General features: G+C 46.9%; 1 protein-coding gene across 2 annotated transcripts in view; it reads right to left on the bottom strand.

Annotated features, from left to right (window-relative positions):
• The window catches only part of kif13ba (kinesin family member 13Ba), a 50,892-nt gene that overhangs the window by 2,035 nt on the left and 35,894 nt on the right, over positions 1–12,963 (bottom strand). The window contains exons 21-39 of one of the 2 annotated variants that reach the window (XM_080850032.1): positions 12,929–12,963; positions 12,475–12,648; positions 11,362–11,519; positions 11,142–11,274; positions 9,802–9,948; positions 8,796–8,825; positions 8,288–8,387; positions 7,485–7,611; positions 6,893–6,948; positions 6,490–6,614; positions 5,899–6,075; positions 5,423–5,518; positions 4,639–4,791; positions 4,267–4,344; positions 4,078–4,131; positions 3,573–3,696; positions 2,439–2,572; positions 1,113–1,178; positions 118–751 (exon numbers count right to left, since the gene is read on the bottom strand). The exon at positions 12,929–12,963 is cut by the window's right edge and continues 91 nt beyond it. In XM_080850032.1, coding sequence (XP_080706158.1) covers positions 118–751; positions 1,113–1,178; positions 2,439–2,572; positions 3,573–3,696; positions 4,078–4,131; positions 4,267–4,344; positions 4,639–4,791; positions 5,423–5,518; positions 5,899–6,075; positions 6,490–6,614; positions 6,893–6,948; positions 7,485–7,611; positions 8,288–8,387; positions 8,796–8,825; positions 9,802–9,948; positions 11,142–11,274; positions 11,362–11,519; positions 12,475–12,648; positions 12,929–12,963 — 2,601 coding nt within the window. The remainder of the gene's footprint in view (positions 1–117; positions 752–1,112; positions 1,179–2,438; positions 2,573–3,572; positions 3,697–4,077; positions 4,132–4,266; positions 4,345–4,638; positions 4,792–5,422; positions 5,519–5,898; positions 6,076–6,489; positions 6,615–6,892; positions 6,949–7,484; positions 7,612–8,287; positions 8,388–8,795; positions 8,826–9,801; positions 9,949–11,141; positions 11,275–11,361; positions 11,520–12,474; positions 12,649–12,928) is intronic. The other variant, XM_080850033.1, reaches the window with a different exon arrangement.

Here is a 12,963-nt window from a genome sequence, read left to right as displayed (position 1 = left end):
ATTTAATGCACAATATAAACAAAAGACTGTCGACCATTAGACGCGCGCGCACGCGCGCACACACACAAACACACACACACACACACACACAGGACCTTTGACCTATCCTCTGCTCACCTGCAGGCGTGTCGAGCTCCACGCCGACCCAAGTGCCCTCGGAGAAGTCGGTGTTGCCCACATATCTGATGGTGCCCGTCTTTCCTCCTCCCAGCATCACACTCTCACCCACCCTCATCCAGGTGGGCAGCTCCACCTCCTGCCCTGCCTCCTCGTCTGACAGGATCTCCAGCTTCTCCAGAGCATCTCCTCCGACACCTCTTCTCCTCCCTCCTTCCTCTGTGTCGTCTCCCCTCACCGCCCTGATGGGCTCGGACTGCCGGATCCTTGGAGCGGTGCTGTTCTGACTCAACGGCCGGATAGGCTGCTGCTGCTGGGGAGAGGCAACACCGTTGCGGTCAGCGGGTCCGGACTCCCGTGTTCCCACAGTCCTCTGGGCCTTTAGCCCGGAAACTTCTACGAGTGCGACAGAGGGGTGGAGAGCGGGGGTTACTGGGTCGGCGGGGGCGTCGGCGACAGTGCCGGCCGCCTCGCTAAGGGTCGCCGTGGAGACGCTGCTGGAGAAGTAGCCACTGGAGGCCTCACTGATGGGGCTGAGGGACGTGTCATGCTGAGAGTCATGCGTGGAAGAGGGAGGGGCCTCAGGGCTGTCCGACTGACGCTCAGGGACGGGGCTTCTGCCTGGCACAGCCACCTAGGTTGGGAGGGGATTAAGGAGAGGAGATGGGGGGGAATTACGCTCAGACACAGGAGGGCAGAGTGTGACCACCATCATTCAAGGCTTGGAATATATGTGCATCGTCTGTCCCTCTACCACACTCTACCTCACTCTGACAGATGATGTATGGATACGTATGATATTCTTTGAACCTTATGTGATGAAGGGAAGGACAGCATGCAAGCCCAGAATGTTGAGTAAATGGGAACCCCCATGCTCCTGCAGTTCACTGATTAAACCCCCACGCATCCTCCAGCATGTCACCAAGATGAAATCAAACAGGTGGAAAGAGCAGGAGAGTGGTGTGCGGGTGCATGCGTGCGTGTCTGTGCCTTACCGGCTCTAGCCTGGCTCTGCCATCATCCGAGTTGCCACTGGTTTGCATAATGATCCGGGGCGTATGCTGTGAAAGAGGGTTGAGTCAGTGTCTCAACATGATTCAGAGAGAAGGACAGACAGGCTGAAGCTATTAAACAGATTTCCTCTTTCTTTAATGAAGCGCTCTCCTTTACAAGGGCAGGTTGGCTTTGAGGGGCAGTAAGCGGCATTTTCCTCTAAAGGAGAGTGATTTGACAAGCCAGAAATGAGTCCAGTTGGTCTAAGACTCACATGGCAACAAGAGAAGGGAAATGTTTCTAGGGAGCGGAAATTATGCATGGAAATCTTCCGTAACGTCTCCCTCCCTCCCTCTCTCACACCCTCTCCTCCTGTGGCTTTGTGATTAAAATAGCTCTTTAAAAGAGCTGCCCTTTCACCGACTGTGAGAACCGTCTCTTCATTTTAGCAGTTTATGGGGCGAGTGCCACTGCCAGTGAATTTAGTATTCACGGCCAAACACAGTCATAAAAAAATCACGGCCAAGTGAGACATTAAAAAAATAAAAAAGGAGTGATGAAACTGTCTGTATGGAAATTACAGCAGAAATGGATCTTACTGGAAACAGCCCACATAACCATCCCTGACATAGCATCAACCTTAACAGGAAATGTTGCAGGGCTGTTAATGACAATTTCACTCCATGAAAAATCATTTGTGTTTTCACTGCAATTACTTGAAAGGTCGGATTATCTAACTTATGTTTCGAATCCACAGTAAATGCATGCCCTGTGATGAATGACTATTGACTGTTCCAGTTTGCAAAATGGCAGAATTGACTGCACTTTGCACGGCATAGAAATGCCACCTTTTACATTTTATCAACAATAATTTCCACCTTATAAACCCCTGGTCATCAACGACAATGCTTAATGAAATTGGTGCAAAACTGTAGGAGAGAATCCGGTGCCAAAGAAGGTTCTGCAACGACCCTCTTTCAGGTTATGCCATCAGAACAATTCTGTATAAAAAGCATTTGGACTTTGTCCTTTATTCCCTGTGGGGCAGTGCCGTGTGAGTGATCTTGAAGACCCAACTCTTCAGAGAGCACCTCCCTTCCTAACTTGCACTTCTACTAGTACTTAACTTGCACTTACAGTAGTATGATTCCTGCACTTTCTTCTCTATTTCTTATGTAAAATTGTATTTATTGTTGTACTAGGTCTCTATTGCTCTTATCTTGATTGTTCTCCTTCTTGTACGTCACTTTGGAAAAAAGTGTCTGCTAAACGACTACATGTAAATGTAAGTGATCAAGTTCTTCATGGGATGCTTTAGTGCCACCAACCTGCTGTGAGTGGGGAGAGGGGCGCAGGTCCTTCTTGTCGTCACGGGCGGGGAACAGGGACTTAAGCAGCTTGGGCATCTGGGGCACCACAGCCTTCACTGGGGGGAGAAAAGAGGCAGCGATCCCTAAGAGACCTGGTGGGGTGGGGGGTGGGCAGAGTGGAACGAGGAGGAAAAGAAGCGAGGGAACAGAGAAGGAGGCGGGAAAGAAGTGAAGGAGGTTGAGATGGAAGAGAAGGATATAAAGGAAGAAGAGAAGCGAGTGAACAGAAAAAGAGGAGGAGGAGGAAAGAGAGAGAGGTAACAGGAGGAGATGGAGGAAGACAGGGCAAAGAAAAATAAACAGAGGGATGGAGAGGAGTGGCAGAAGTGGACAGTGAAGTTTAAAGCCAGAATTTGAAGGCGAGCACAAGAGAGAAAACGCTAGAAGCCTCCAAACACACACAGCTAAAGCAGAGGTCATCTACAGGCGTAAACTACAGGACAGGGCAGTCTGTGCTCTGCTCAGGGTCTGTGGAACGCTACAGATTAGATTGAATTACTGTGAATCCCCACTGTCAGGCATACCAGCATCAACAGTGTGCAAACCATTGTACGGCAGAGAACCATAGGAATAAGAGGAAAGGCACAGACTTATGTACGGCAGAGAACCATAGAAATAGGAGGACGTGAAGACTAGAGGCGAGAGATAAGAGCGAGGAGAGGTAAAAAGAGCCACAACCTGTGCCAGGGGGCAGAAAGAGCCACAACCCCTGCTAGGGGGCAGAAACAGCTCAGGGCAGATGATGTGAAGTGCAGACTAAGGCCAGGGAGGGGTATCGTTCTAACAGCACTACTGTGACTATTCTCCAGGGGGAGCACTTAACCAGACCATTTAACTGATCACTCTAGCTCCGCCTCTGAGTAAAGTACTTGCGCACACATCTCAAAGGGCAGTATTATGTACTCAATAACCTACACATGTATATATATAAATGCATACGGTAACTATGGGATACTGCAGCCAGGCCTAGTACACTAGCCTCTAATGTGCTGTTAAACAACAAAAGGACCCATACTGCCATACCAACTACTGGTGGTAAGTGTTGTTGGTTCATTCTCATGAAGAGGAGGGGTCAGGGCTCATGTTGCTCACCTTGATCAGAGTCTTGACTCTGGGGCGGACTCTGGTTCTGGTTGTGCACTGAGGAGGGTCGGGGGAGGGTCCGACTGAACTGGGGGGAGGTCATGAAGATGTCCTGCTGGCTCTCCCAGCGACTCTACAGGAGGGAAACAGAAGCACACAGGCATGAGGCCTCCAGGAGATCACCGTCAGGACACGGCCAGCAGCTGCTATACAACACACAGCACACAGTAAGGAAAGAGGCTATTGGCACTGCACGACACATGTGCACACAGACACATTGTACACACTACAAAAACATACCTACACAGTCACAACTTATTCACACTTTAAATAATTCACACAGCACACTAGAGACTATGAACTCCACACCACAGCACACAATAAGGTGCATTCGTTACGGCGTACCATGGTAGCTCTAGATCACGCATCTTTCGTTACTGTCTGCCATGGCAGCTGCACACCCACAGGGAAACGCTTTTGAAAATTCAACTTAAACAGCTGCAGTACCACTCACCTTGTTGTCCTCCAGCGAGGAGTTGAGAGAGAGGTCCTGCCTGCTACCAGAGAGCTGAGGGAGAGAGGAGGGAATCAGCACAGAGCCAGATTTCTGTAAGTATAACAACACTTTTGGACATATGGAGCAGAGGCTAAAGGCACTGAAGAGAATAACGGAGGAGGAGGAGGAGACAGCGGAGAGGTTTACCCTGTGCACACTGGGAGAACTCAGGCTTCTTCTGCTCCCCTTTCCCTTAGTGGCGAGATGCTCCTTCACAGCCACCTCCTAAACACAAACAAGCCCAAACATACACACAGGCACACATACACAAACATAAACGAGTGCACACACCCCACAGAAAGATCCATATAGGGATCTACAGTTACTGGATATGCACTAGACTAGAAGAACACAACTAGAGGACACTGGCGTTTCTCGGAAAAGGAGCAGCTGACAGATAACCCTGCATGTCTATGTGTCAGTGTAAGTAAGTTTTCCACTCCCGAGGCCTAAGCATGCAGTAGCCCGTTCTGTCAGTGGAATACTATGACGGGTGTGCCGTGAGGCAGAGGTCCAGACCTGTCGCAGTCGGTCTAGCGTCAGGATGTTCTCTACGGCCAGGACGCTGCGCAGGTACTTCTCGATGGCCGCCTCGTTATCGGAGGATTTGGGGTTCTCTGCGCTGGCAGCCATGCGGGCAAGCATCTCACGGTCCTCAGAGCCCTGGGCATCCTGGGGAAGACAGCACCAGAGGGGCCAGAGTGCCATCAGGACAACACAATAGTTTCCATGGCACTATTCATTATAAACAATGAACTATCAACATGCTTAACAGACACATCAACAGACGGCCAGAGGGGCCAGAGTGGCATCAGGACATCAGCACAATTTACACGGCAGCATTTATTAGCAGGGTATGACGATAATGAATAACCAATGGACTAAAACATAATACATATATTAAGAGAGACCAGTAGAAATAAAGAACTAAAGAACTAAAAGTAGACCAAAAGGGCTGATGAACACAGGGAGAATAACTCAGTTCAACAGAAAAAACTTGATTAAAAGAAACGGGAATACTTTCACCAGAAACCGTGCTTGCAATGACAGTCCATCTGGTGTGCTTTACATAACAGGACCACATCAGAATGAATTCTCTTTCGTCGTGTTATTAATGATAAAAAATGTCAGAATCTCAAAACTATTTGAAAGTCATAAAACACGTTGTCTGAATTCTTCTTAACCACTGCACCAGACATTGAGCTGCAATCCTCAAAAGCACAAAACAACCGGAAAAGCCCTCAACCATGTTAAGATGGCGAGTCCGGTTTTCTGCATGGCAGACTGGAGAGGCCGTACTCACTCCAGGAATGTTGGACACCACCTCGAATGTTACGCCACAGCCCGGGATGGTGCTCCGCGTCGACATCCTACGCAGGAAATTTTGGGCAAAGCCCTGCTGTAGAAACACAAGCACACACACAGAGGCGTCATAACCACAGGAAGTCTTCAGAATATTTCACTTGATATTAGCTCAAAACCAGCTGGAGGTGGACTGACTTAAGTACACTGTGTAAACGCGTGGGCGATGCTCCTGTCTGTGTGTGTTAAAGGTAACTACAGGCCACACCTGTCATACTTAGTGAAGCAGAGTAGGACACAAACATGCATGTCTGACTACACCAGATATGCGTGCGCGCATGTGTGTATATGCCCTAAGCTGACATGCCAGTTCACCTGCTGTGTTCAGGCTGACACACATGTATGTCTACAGGGTGGCTGTGTGTGTGTGTGTGTGTGTGTGTGTGTGTGTGTGTGTGTGTGTGTGAGAGAGCTCACCTGCCGTGCATTGAGGTTGACACACACTCGTTTGCGCAGCACCAGCTGCATGTCTGCGGGGTGGCTGAGCTGGACGACGGCGCGTACGGTCAGGTAGACACGCTGCTCTGGGGACGCCCCGCGACTCAACTGGGGACACTCATGCACCGTGGAGTCCCACGAGGCCTCAGCACGCACCTGAAGAGCACGGACACACACACACACACACACGTGGGACAAGAGCAGACGTGGATTTAGAGGAGTGGGATATTGCCACAGGGAAATGGTGTGGAGAAAAATGTTAAGACTTGCACGAGCAAGGAGAGGGGTACAGTGAGTTAGTGTGTCTATTAGGGTTTGGCCTGCAGAGGACAAAGGTGGAGTTGGAGTAAGAAGTCCTTGATGTACTGAAATAGGTTAGGAGTACATGTAGTATGACCAGAAACCGGAACTTTCATTCAACTTTGATGGATTCAGTGTTGACATCTTTGTGTGTGTGTTAATGCTGAAGGTAGCAAACTGCCCTGCCTCATTACTTCTCAAAAATAAGTCAAAATGTACAAGGGAGCCACACACACACACACTAAATGAAGGCAGGTTGCATGTCCTCACCTCGTCGTCGTAGTGCTTGACAATCAGGAGGTCGAAGAAGTCGTCCTCATCCTCCCCATTGAGCATGGCGTCCCATCCCCCAGCCTCAGGGGCCTCCAGGTTCTCCTGGGAGCTGATGTCATCCGCTGGGGGGAAGAAATAACAACAACTCACATGTTATCAGGTCAAGTGCCATTCATTGTCAGAGAATAGCACAATACTCAGTTCAATGCTGCACCAACATACAATGACACACATCACTAAAGATTAGTACGATACTTGAAATGTTGTAATGGTAATGATTTTTAATAGACTTTGGCAAGACTTGATTGAATAATACAAACAAGTGCCAAAGACCATCTATATAAACCTCAATGATAAAAAATATATATTTTCAGAAGCATGAGAATGTTTAGTTTCCTACCACTCAGATCCAAAAACAGTACGGGTATGTGTGTCTCCATCCCTGGAAGTGGCACCCTGTCAACACAAGACAATTCATCATCAGTTACACAATAGAAATATATGAAACACACCCAAATATTTTTTGGTGACCTTTAAAATCCCACAGTCAAGTATCACAGCATGCATTTGTCTCAGCCTTTCAGCTTAGATCATCAGAGTCAACAGGGTTTGGCTCCGAATCAAAGAGGCTGATGGGATTAATGGGAGTGAGGTGACAGACAGACAGACGCTCCATTCTCTCAGAATGTCTGGGAATTCCATCACAATCTCACTGTTCCAAATGGCATGATAGCATGCTGCTTTAACTTTCTATAACTGAATTTGACTTTTAAGAAAATCATTTCAAATGTGGAAGTAGAAATGAATACATTCATTGTTGAAATTTGAAGTGTTTTGCATTTTTTTTGTATGTTTCGCATTTTTAAACAATTCTTCCTCAAGAGGAATGACTGAGAGCAATGAAAATGGGCAGACAGACAACACACACCAGATACAGTGTAAACACACCTACACACACAAACACCCACAGAGCTTCAGTGTGTCTGACTTACCACTCAGCTGGTGCACCTGGTATGCCGCTGCCAGCAGAGGGCACCATCACCGCATTTCTCTCCTCCGTCAACGTCAGACGCCACTCCAACAGCTGAGCCTCCCGCTCCACATCATCCTCCGACTTATCTACACACACAGGCGCACATACACACACACACAGGCGCACACACACACACAGGCGCACACACACACACACACACACACACAGGTGCACACACAAACACACACACACAGCATAAGCATTTTTCTGACATAGAGATGATACAGATGTTACATATCACATATGGACATCTTAACAAAGTAAAACCACAGACTCACTTACATGAATCCAGTCAACCACTTATTCAATTACAAATTAAAACCCAAGACAGATTTGACAGAGCACTGTGACAGGGTTTTCAGCCATATTGGGACACCACTGACTACGACCAGTGTGTATGTGTTTTCTCTGAGCTTGTGCATGTGTCTGTGTGTCTGTGTGTCTGTGTGTCTGTGTGTCTGTGTGTCTGTGTGTCTGTGTGTCTGTGTGTCTGTGTGTCTGTGTGTCTGTGTGTCTGTGTGTCTGTGTGTCTGTGTGTCTGTGTGTCTGTGTTTTCTCTGTGCATGTGTCTGTGTGTATGTGTTTTCTCTGTGCATGTGTCTGTGTGTCTGTGTGTCTGTGTGTCTGTGTGTCTGTGTGTCTGTGTGTCTGTGTGTCTGTGTGTCTGTGTGTCTGTGTGTCTGTGTGTCTGTGTGTCTGTGTGTCTGTGTGTCTGTGTGTCTGTGTGTCTGTGTGTCTGTGTGTCTGTGTGATCCTGCTCACCAGCTTTGCTGACCAGTGTCTGGAGATGCTGGTCAAGGTACTCCTGTCTCTTGGTGAGGGCCGTCAGCCACTTCCTTCTCAACCGCTCCAGGTCTCGCTCCTGCAACACAAACCATGTGAACCATTAGTCTAGTATGAGCTACTGTATCCTATACACACTACTATCAGTCTACCATGATCTACTGTATCCTACACACACTACCATTAGTCTACCATGATCTACTGTATCCTAAACACACTACCATTAGTCTACCATGAGCTACTGTATCCTATACACACTGCCATTAGTCTACCATGAGCTACTGTATCTAAACAGGTCAAACATTATCCTACCAGGAGTACCCTCTGTATCTGAACAAAGTAGCAACTCTAACATGAGGTACTGTAACACTTTTAGGAACATGAACCTTAATTATGTACATATACACACACACCACCCCTCCGCCCGTGACCTGCAGTTGCAATACACACTAGGTGACTATGGTGGTTGGTTACAAAACAAACATACCTGATAACTGTCCATTTCATCGCCTTCAGGCTTCACAGCATAAACACACACACACACACACACACACAGCAAACAAGAGGCAGAGTTAAGAGCCAATTCCAACACATTCATCTACCAGCCAATTCTATCACATTGATTACAACTACGTGGCTGTGGTCAGATGTTGACATGATGGCTAAATATAACAAATTATTCTGAGTGGATCATAAGACAGAAAAAGTAAGTAATAGGAAAGTTAAATAGTGAAATAGAAAGTAATGGAAATCCCATGATACAACTACAACGCAGATGATGCATGGCGTGGACCTTTTTATTAAATGGAACATTTATTTTTAGAAAAACTGCATGAACAAAAGATTTGGGGGAAATTTCAAGTCAGGTGATCTGATGTTACTGATACAGGGTTGACTCGGCAGTCTGTAGCACCAAACCACACACAAACTGAACATCTGCTCCGTACGCCTCTAAACTTCAAAATCAACTAAGGGGACAACAAGGTAGTGTACTATATGTCGTTTAAGCCAAATACTGAAACAATGGTCATTTTGAGAACCCTAAATCAGTGACATCGGGCTTCATTCAGCATTAGGGTGGTTGAGGTTCTGCTATAGGATCAAAACAGCAAGAGTGTTTGGGTCACACCTAGTGAGTCCTGTGAATATTTGCAGGCTATGATCTATTTCAATCATGCGTTCACACCAGTGTTTAATTCAGATTGTTAATTCAAATTGAGCCTGCCTAACCAATACAAACTATTAATTTCTTTACTAAGATAACTCTAAAAATAAAATATGCTGTAACTAAAATCTCAGTGTGTAAAACAGATGATTAATGCAGACTGAGATTGTATAAATCATCATTGTATAACAAACCTAACGAATAGAAAACAATATGCTATTACTACTGGAGATGGCAAAAGAGAGAGTGAGGGAGGGAGTGAGAGAGAGCAGGGGAGGGTGGAGAGAGAGAGAAAGAAGTTTCTGGTGTGAGAGTGTGGTGTGCCGACCTGCCGGTTGTCATTGCCTTTGGCAGGCGGAGCCTGTTGGATCTCCACACAGCCCACAGACACACCCAGCACCGCCTCCACAATCAAGGGCATGGTGCCAGAGTCCTGCACCGACCGCACCTCCACCTGGATACGCCGTGACTGGCCCTGCAAACACACCACACACACATTTAAGATCTCAAATAAAAGAGGGAGAAAGGTGTAGTGTCTGTGTCAAAGGTTGCATCGGGATGCACTGATACTGATACCGGGTCATATACTTTTCCTCATAACATTTTTAATTGTATTATACTTGTCCTCATAAAAAATATCAGATATATCACGCTGTGATACCGATTCATGGCAACATAGGAGAAATTCATGGAACTCTGGCATAGGAGAATTATTAAGTACTCATATCGGCAAGTACACAAATGTAAGCATTCATACTTGTAGTCGGTCTGACAAAAGTGCTCCATCCCTAGTGGTGTCAGGTTAAACTGATCACATATCACACATAGTTTTAGTGCCTCTAATACAGTATTATGGCCGGTTCACACTTCACGATTGTCGGATATTCCTTCACGATTCAACATGTCACACTATGCGATCACAGAGCCACGACTTCTGGCTTTCGTCTTGGTCAGAAGACTGGCCACACTACAAGATCATGAATCTTTGTATACAATAGCCTAGGTAGCAGCTAGCTACTTTTGATAGGCTACGTAAAGTTTTGAGGTAGGCTATCAAACGTCAATTTCCGGGTAGACTGGAAATAGACTACTTTAAAACCAACATTTTGTAACCTACATTTACAATAATAAAAGTTGATCAGGCTGGACATTCGTTATACAGGCCAGAGTGAGGTTTATGCTAGGTTTACGCTATGTCAACAATGGATACATTATTGCGATTCACCCAAAAATTATGACATGCCAGACTTTTCGCTGCGGGGTTTTCGAACGCCGCAGACAAAAAGAATCACAGGTCGCAAGCATGTCACACTACAAGACCTCGCCTCGTCGCAGACTTTTCAATCCTGCAAATTTGTAGGCGACAAAGAAATCGGGGCAAAATCGGGCTGAAATCGTGTAGTGTGAACCGGCCATTAGCCCCCCCACCCCCCTCAAAAGAAAAAAAAACGCACATGGAGAAGGAATATTTAATTGTTGTAAACTATGTGTAAAACATGTGTAACAACAATGGAAAACAATAATAGTAGACAGCGTCCCCACTTCTCCCATTCCTAGAGGAGTTTACTTGTGGACTGTGGGAGGATGAAGGATAAATGTGATTCAGAATTGATTGATGATTTTGGGAGGATGAAGGATGGCTGCTGTCCTAAACTGATGGAGGTCTACCTGTTTGAGCTGGAAGATGCCCCCTGTGCGGACATCCCTGGCGGGCACCACCTCTACGGGCATGTACTCTCCAACCTCATTCAGCTCCAGCACCTGCAGCCACACCTCCAGCTTACGGGTGACCTCACTCCATCTGCACAGGAACCACACACACACCAGTGTCAGAGTGGTATCAGTGATGTGTTGCATTGCGTGTTGTGGTGTGTGTTGTAGATCCCACCTGTCCCTCAGCGTCCGTGTCTTGGCTTGGATGATGCTAAGGTCCCAGAGGGCGGGGTTTCTGCCAGGATCCGCCTGCCTGTGGCCGAACACCTCAATGGCCACGGCCCCCTCCGTCAGGTACTCAATGAAGTCCTCAGTCACTGCCACAGCCACCTCCTGTTACACACACACACACACACACACACACACACACACACACACACACACACACACACACACACACACACACACACACACACACACACACACACACACACACAGAAATGGTGTTAGCTCCAGCGGAATCATCAGTGTGATGCTAGCTCACAATTCTATTCAATATTTATGGAGTCTATTCTTTCACTGTGTTGCAACTCTCCAAGAACAGAAGTGTGATCTAATATAAATGATCCCTTTGGAGAACAAGACAGCCCTTCCCATGCGGCTGCCAGAGGTCTGAACATGTTTATAGAGGGAGGATGGAGCAGAAGATAAAGAAGGAAAAAACCCTCCCCACACAACTCAACTCAACTGAGCTCCTCCTGTCATCCCCTCAGCCCTGCTGCCCCACCCTCCCTGAGCTGAGTCAGCACATAGCAGCTCTGACTCACCCCGCCTCACCGCATCTCACTAATGAAATCAAGAGAGCGCAACTTCACACACGCACATGCAGACGCGCGCACACACACACACACACACACACACACACACACACACACACACACACATCAAACGAGTCAACCCCCCCCAGAGCCATCGACACAGCAGGCAGATGAATGGGGTTCATAACCAGCAGATTGTGCTTTTGATAGGTTTTTTTTGTAATTTCGAAACGTTAGATGTGGTGTGCACCTTCCATGCTCACATCCTGACAAAGTTCTTAGTTTTTTTTAACTAACAGAAATCCAGAAACTTTTCTACTGTTTCAAAAAACTTCAAACCAAACATCTGGTGCTACACTTGACTACAGATGTCTGTCTTGCAACAGCAAAGCAACCAGGTTATTGACGTACATAAACTGTATGTGTATACGTAATCATTTACACACATGACCAACACTGATCAATAATTTACTCACAACCCATTCAAAATGAAATCCACAACAGTGATGAGACCAAAACCAAACTCTGACCTTGCAGCTGTCGAACACCACCATGCAGTGCGGGTCTTTGCTGTTGGGGGAGGAGGCTGAGGGGTCGACCTCCGGGGCCACGATGACGGGCTCCGTCTGGTCCCAGAATGAGTACTGGCAGAACACGAAGTTTGACAGGTACTGGGGGAGACCTGTGGCCTGAAGGATCTTTATCTGCAAGAGAGAGAAGAGGCGAAAAAAGAGGAAATGAGAAGGAAGGAGTGTAATGGATTATAATTAAGGACTGTACCTTTAAAGCTGGACTAGCACACTAGCAATATAAATAACCTTGCCAAGGAATGTGGCCCATAGCATATATAACACATGGATTCAAAAGAGGTAATTAACAGGCAGTTTAATATACAGTATACAATACAATGAAGCACACTTCAGAGTATCCCTATCTGGCAGGAAGTCCATAACTGTACAGGAAGTGATGCAGACTTTCACTCACCATGCAGACGAGCTTCCTCTCCTGAAGCTCCCCAT

This window comes from Sprattus sprattus (assembly GCF_963457725.1).
Source record: "Sprattus sprattus genome assembly, chromosome: 13".
NCBI classification, from domain to species: Eukaryota; Metazoa; Chordata; class Actinopteri; order Clupeiformes; family Clupeidae; genus Sprattus; species Sprattus sprattus.
The sequence above is the reverse complement of the archived record's forward strand: the minus strand, read 5'-3'. Positions and strand labels throughout refer to the sequence as shown.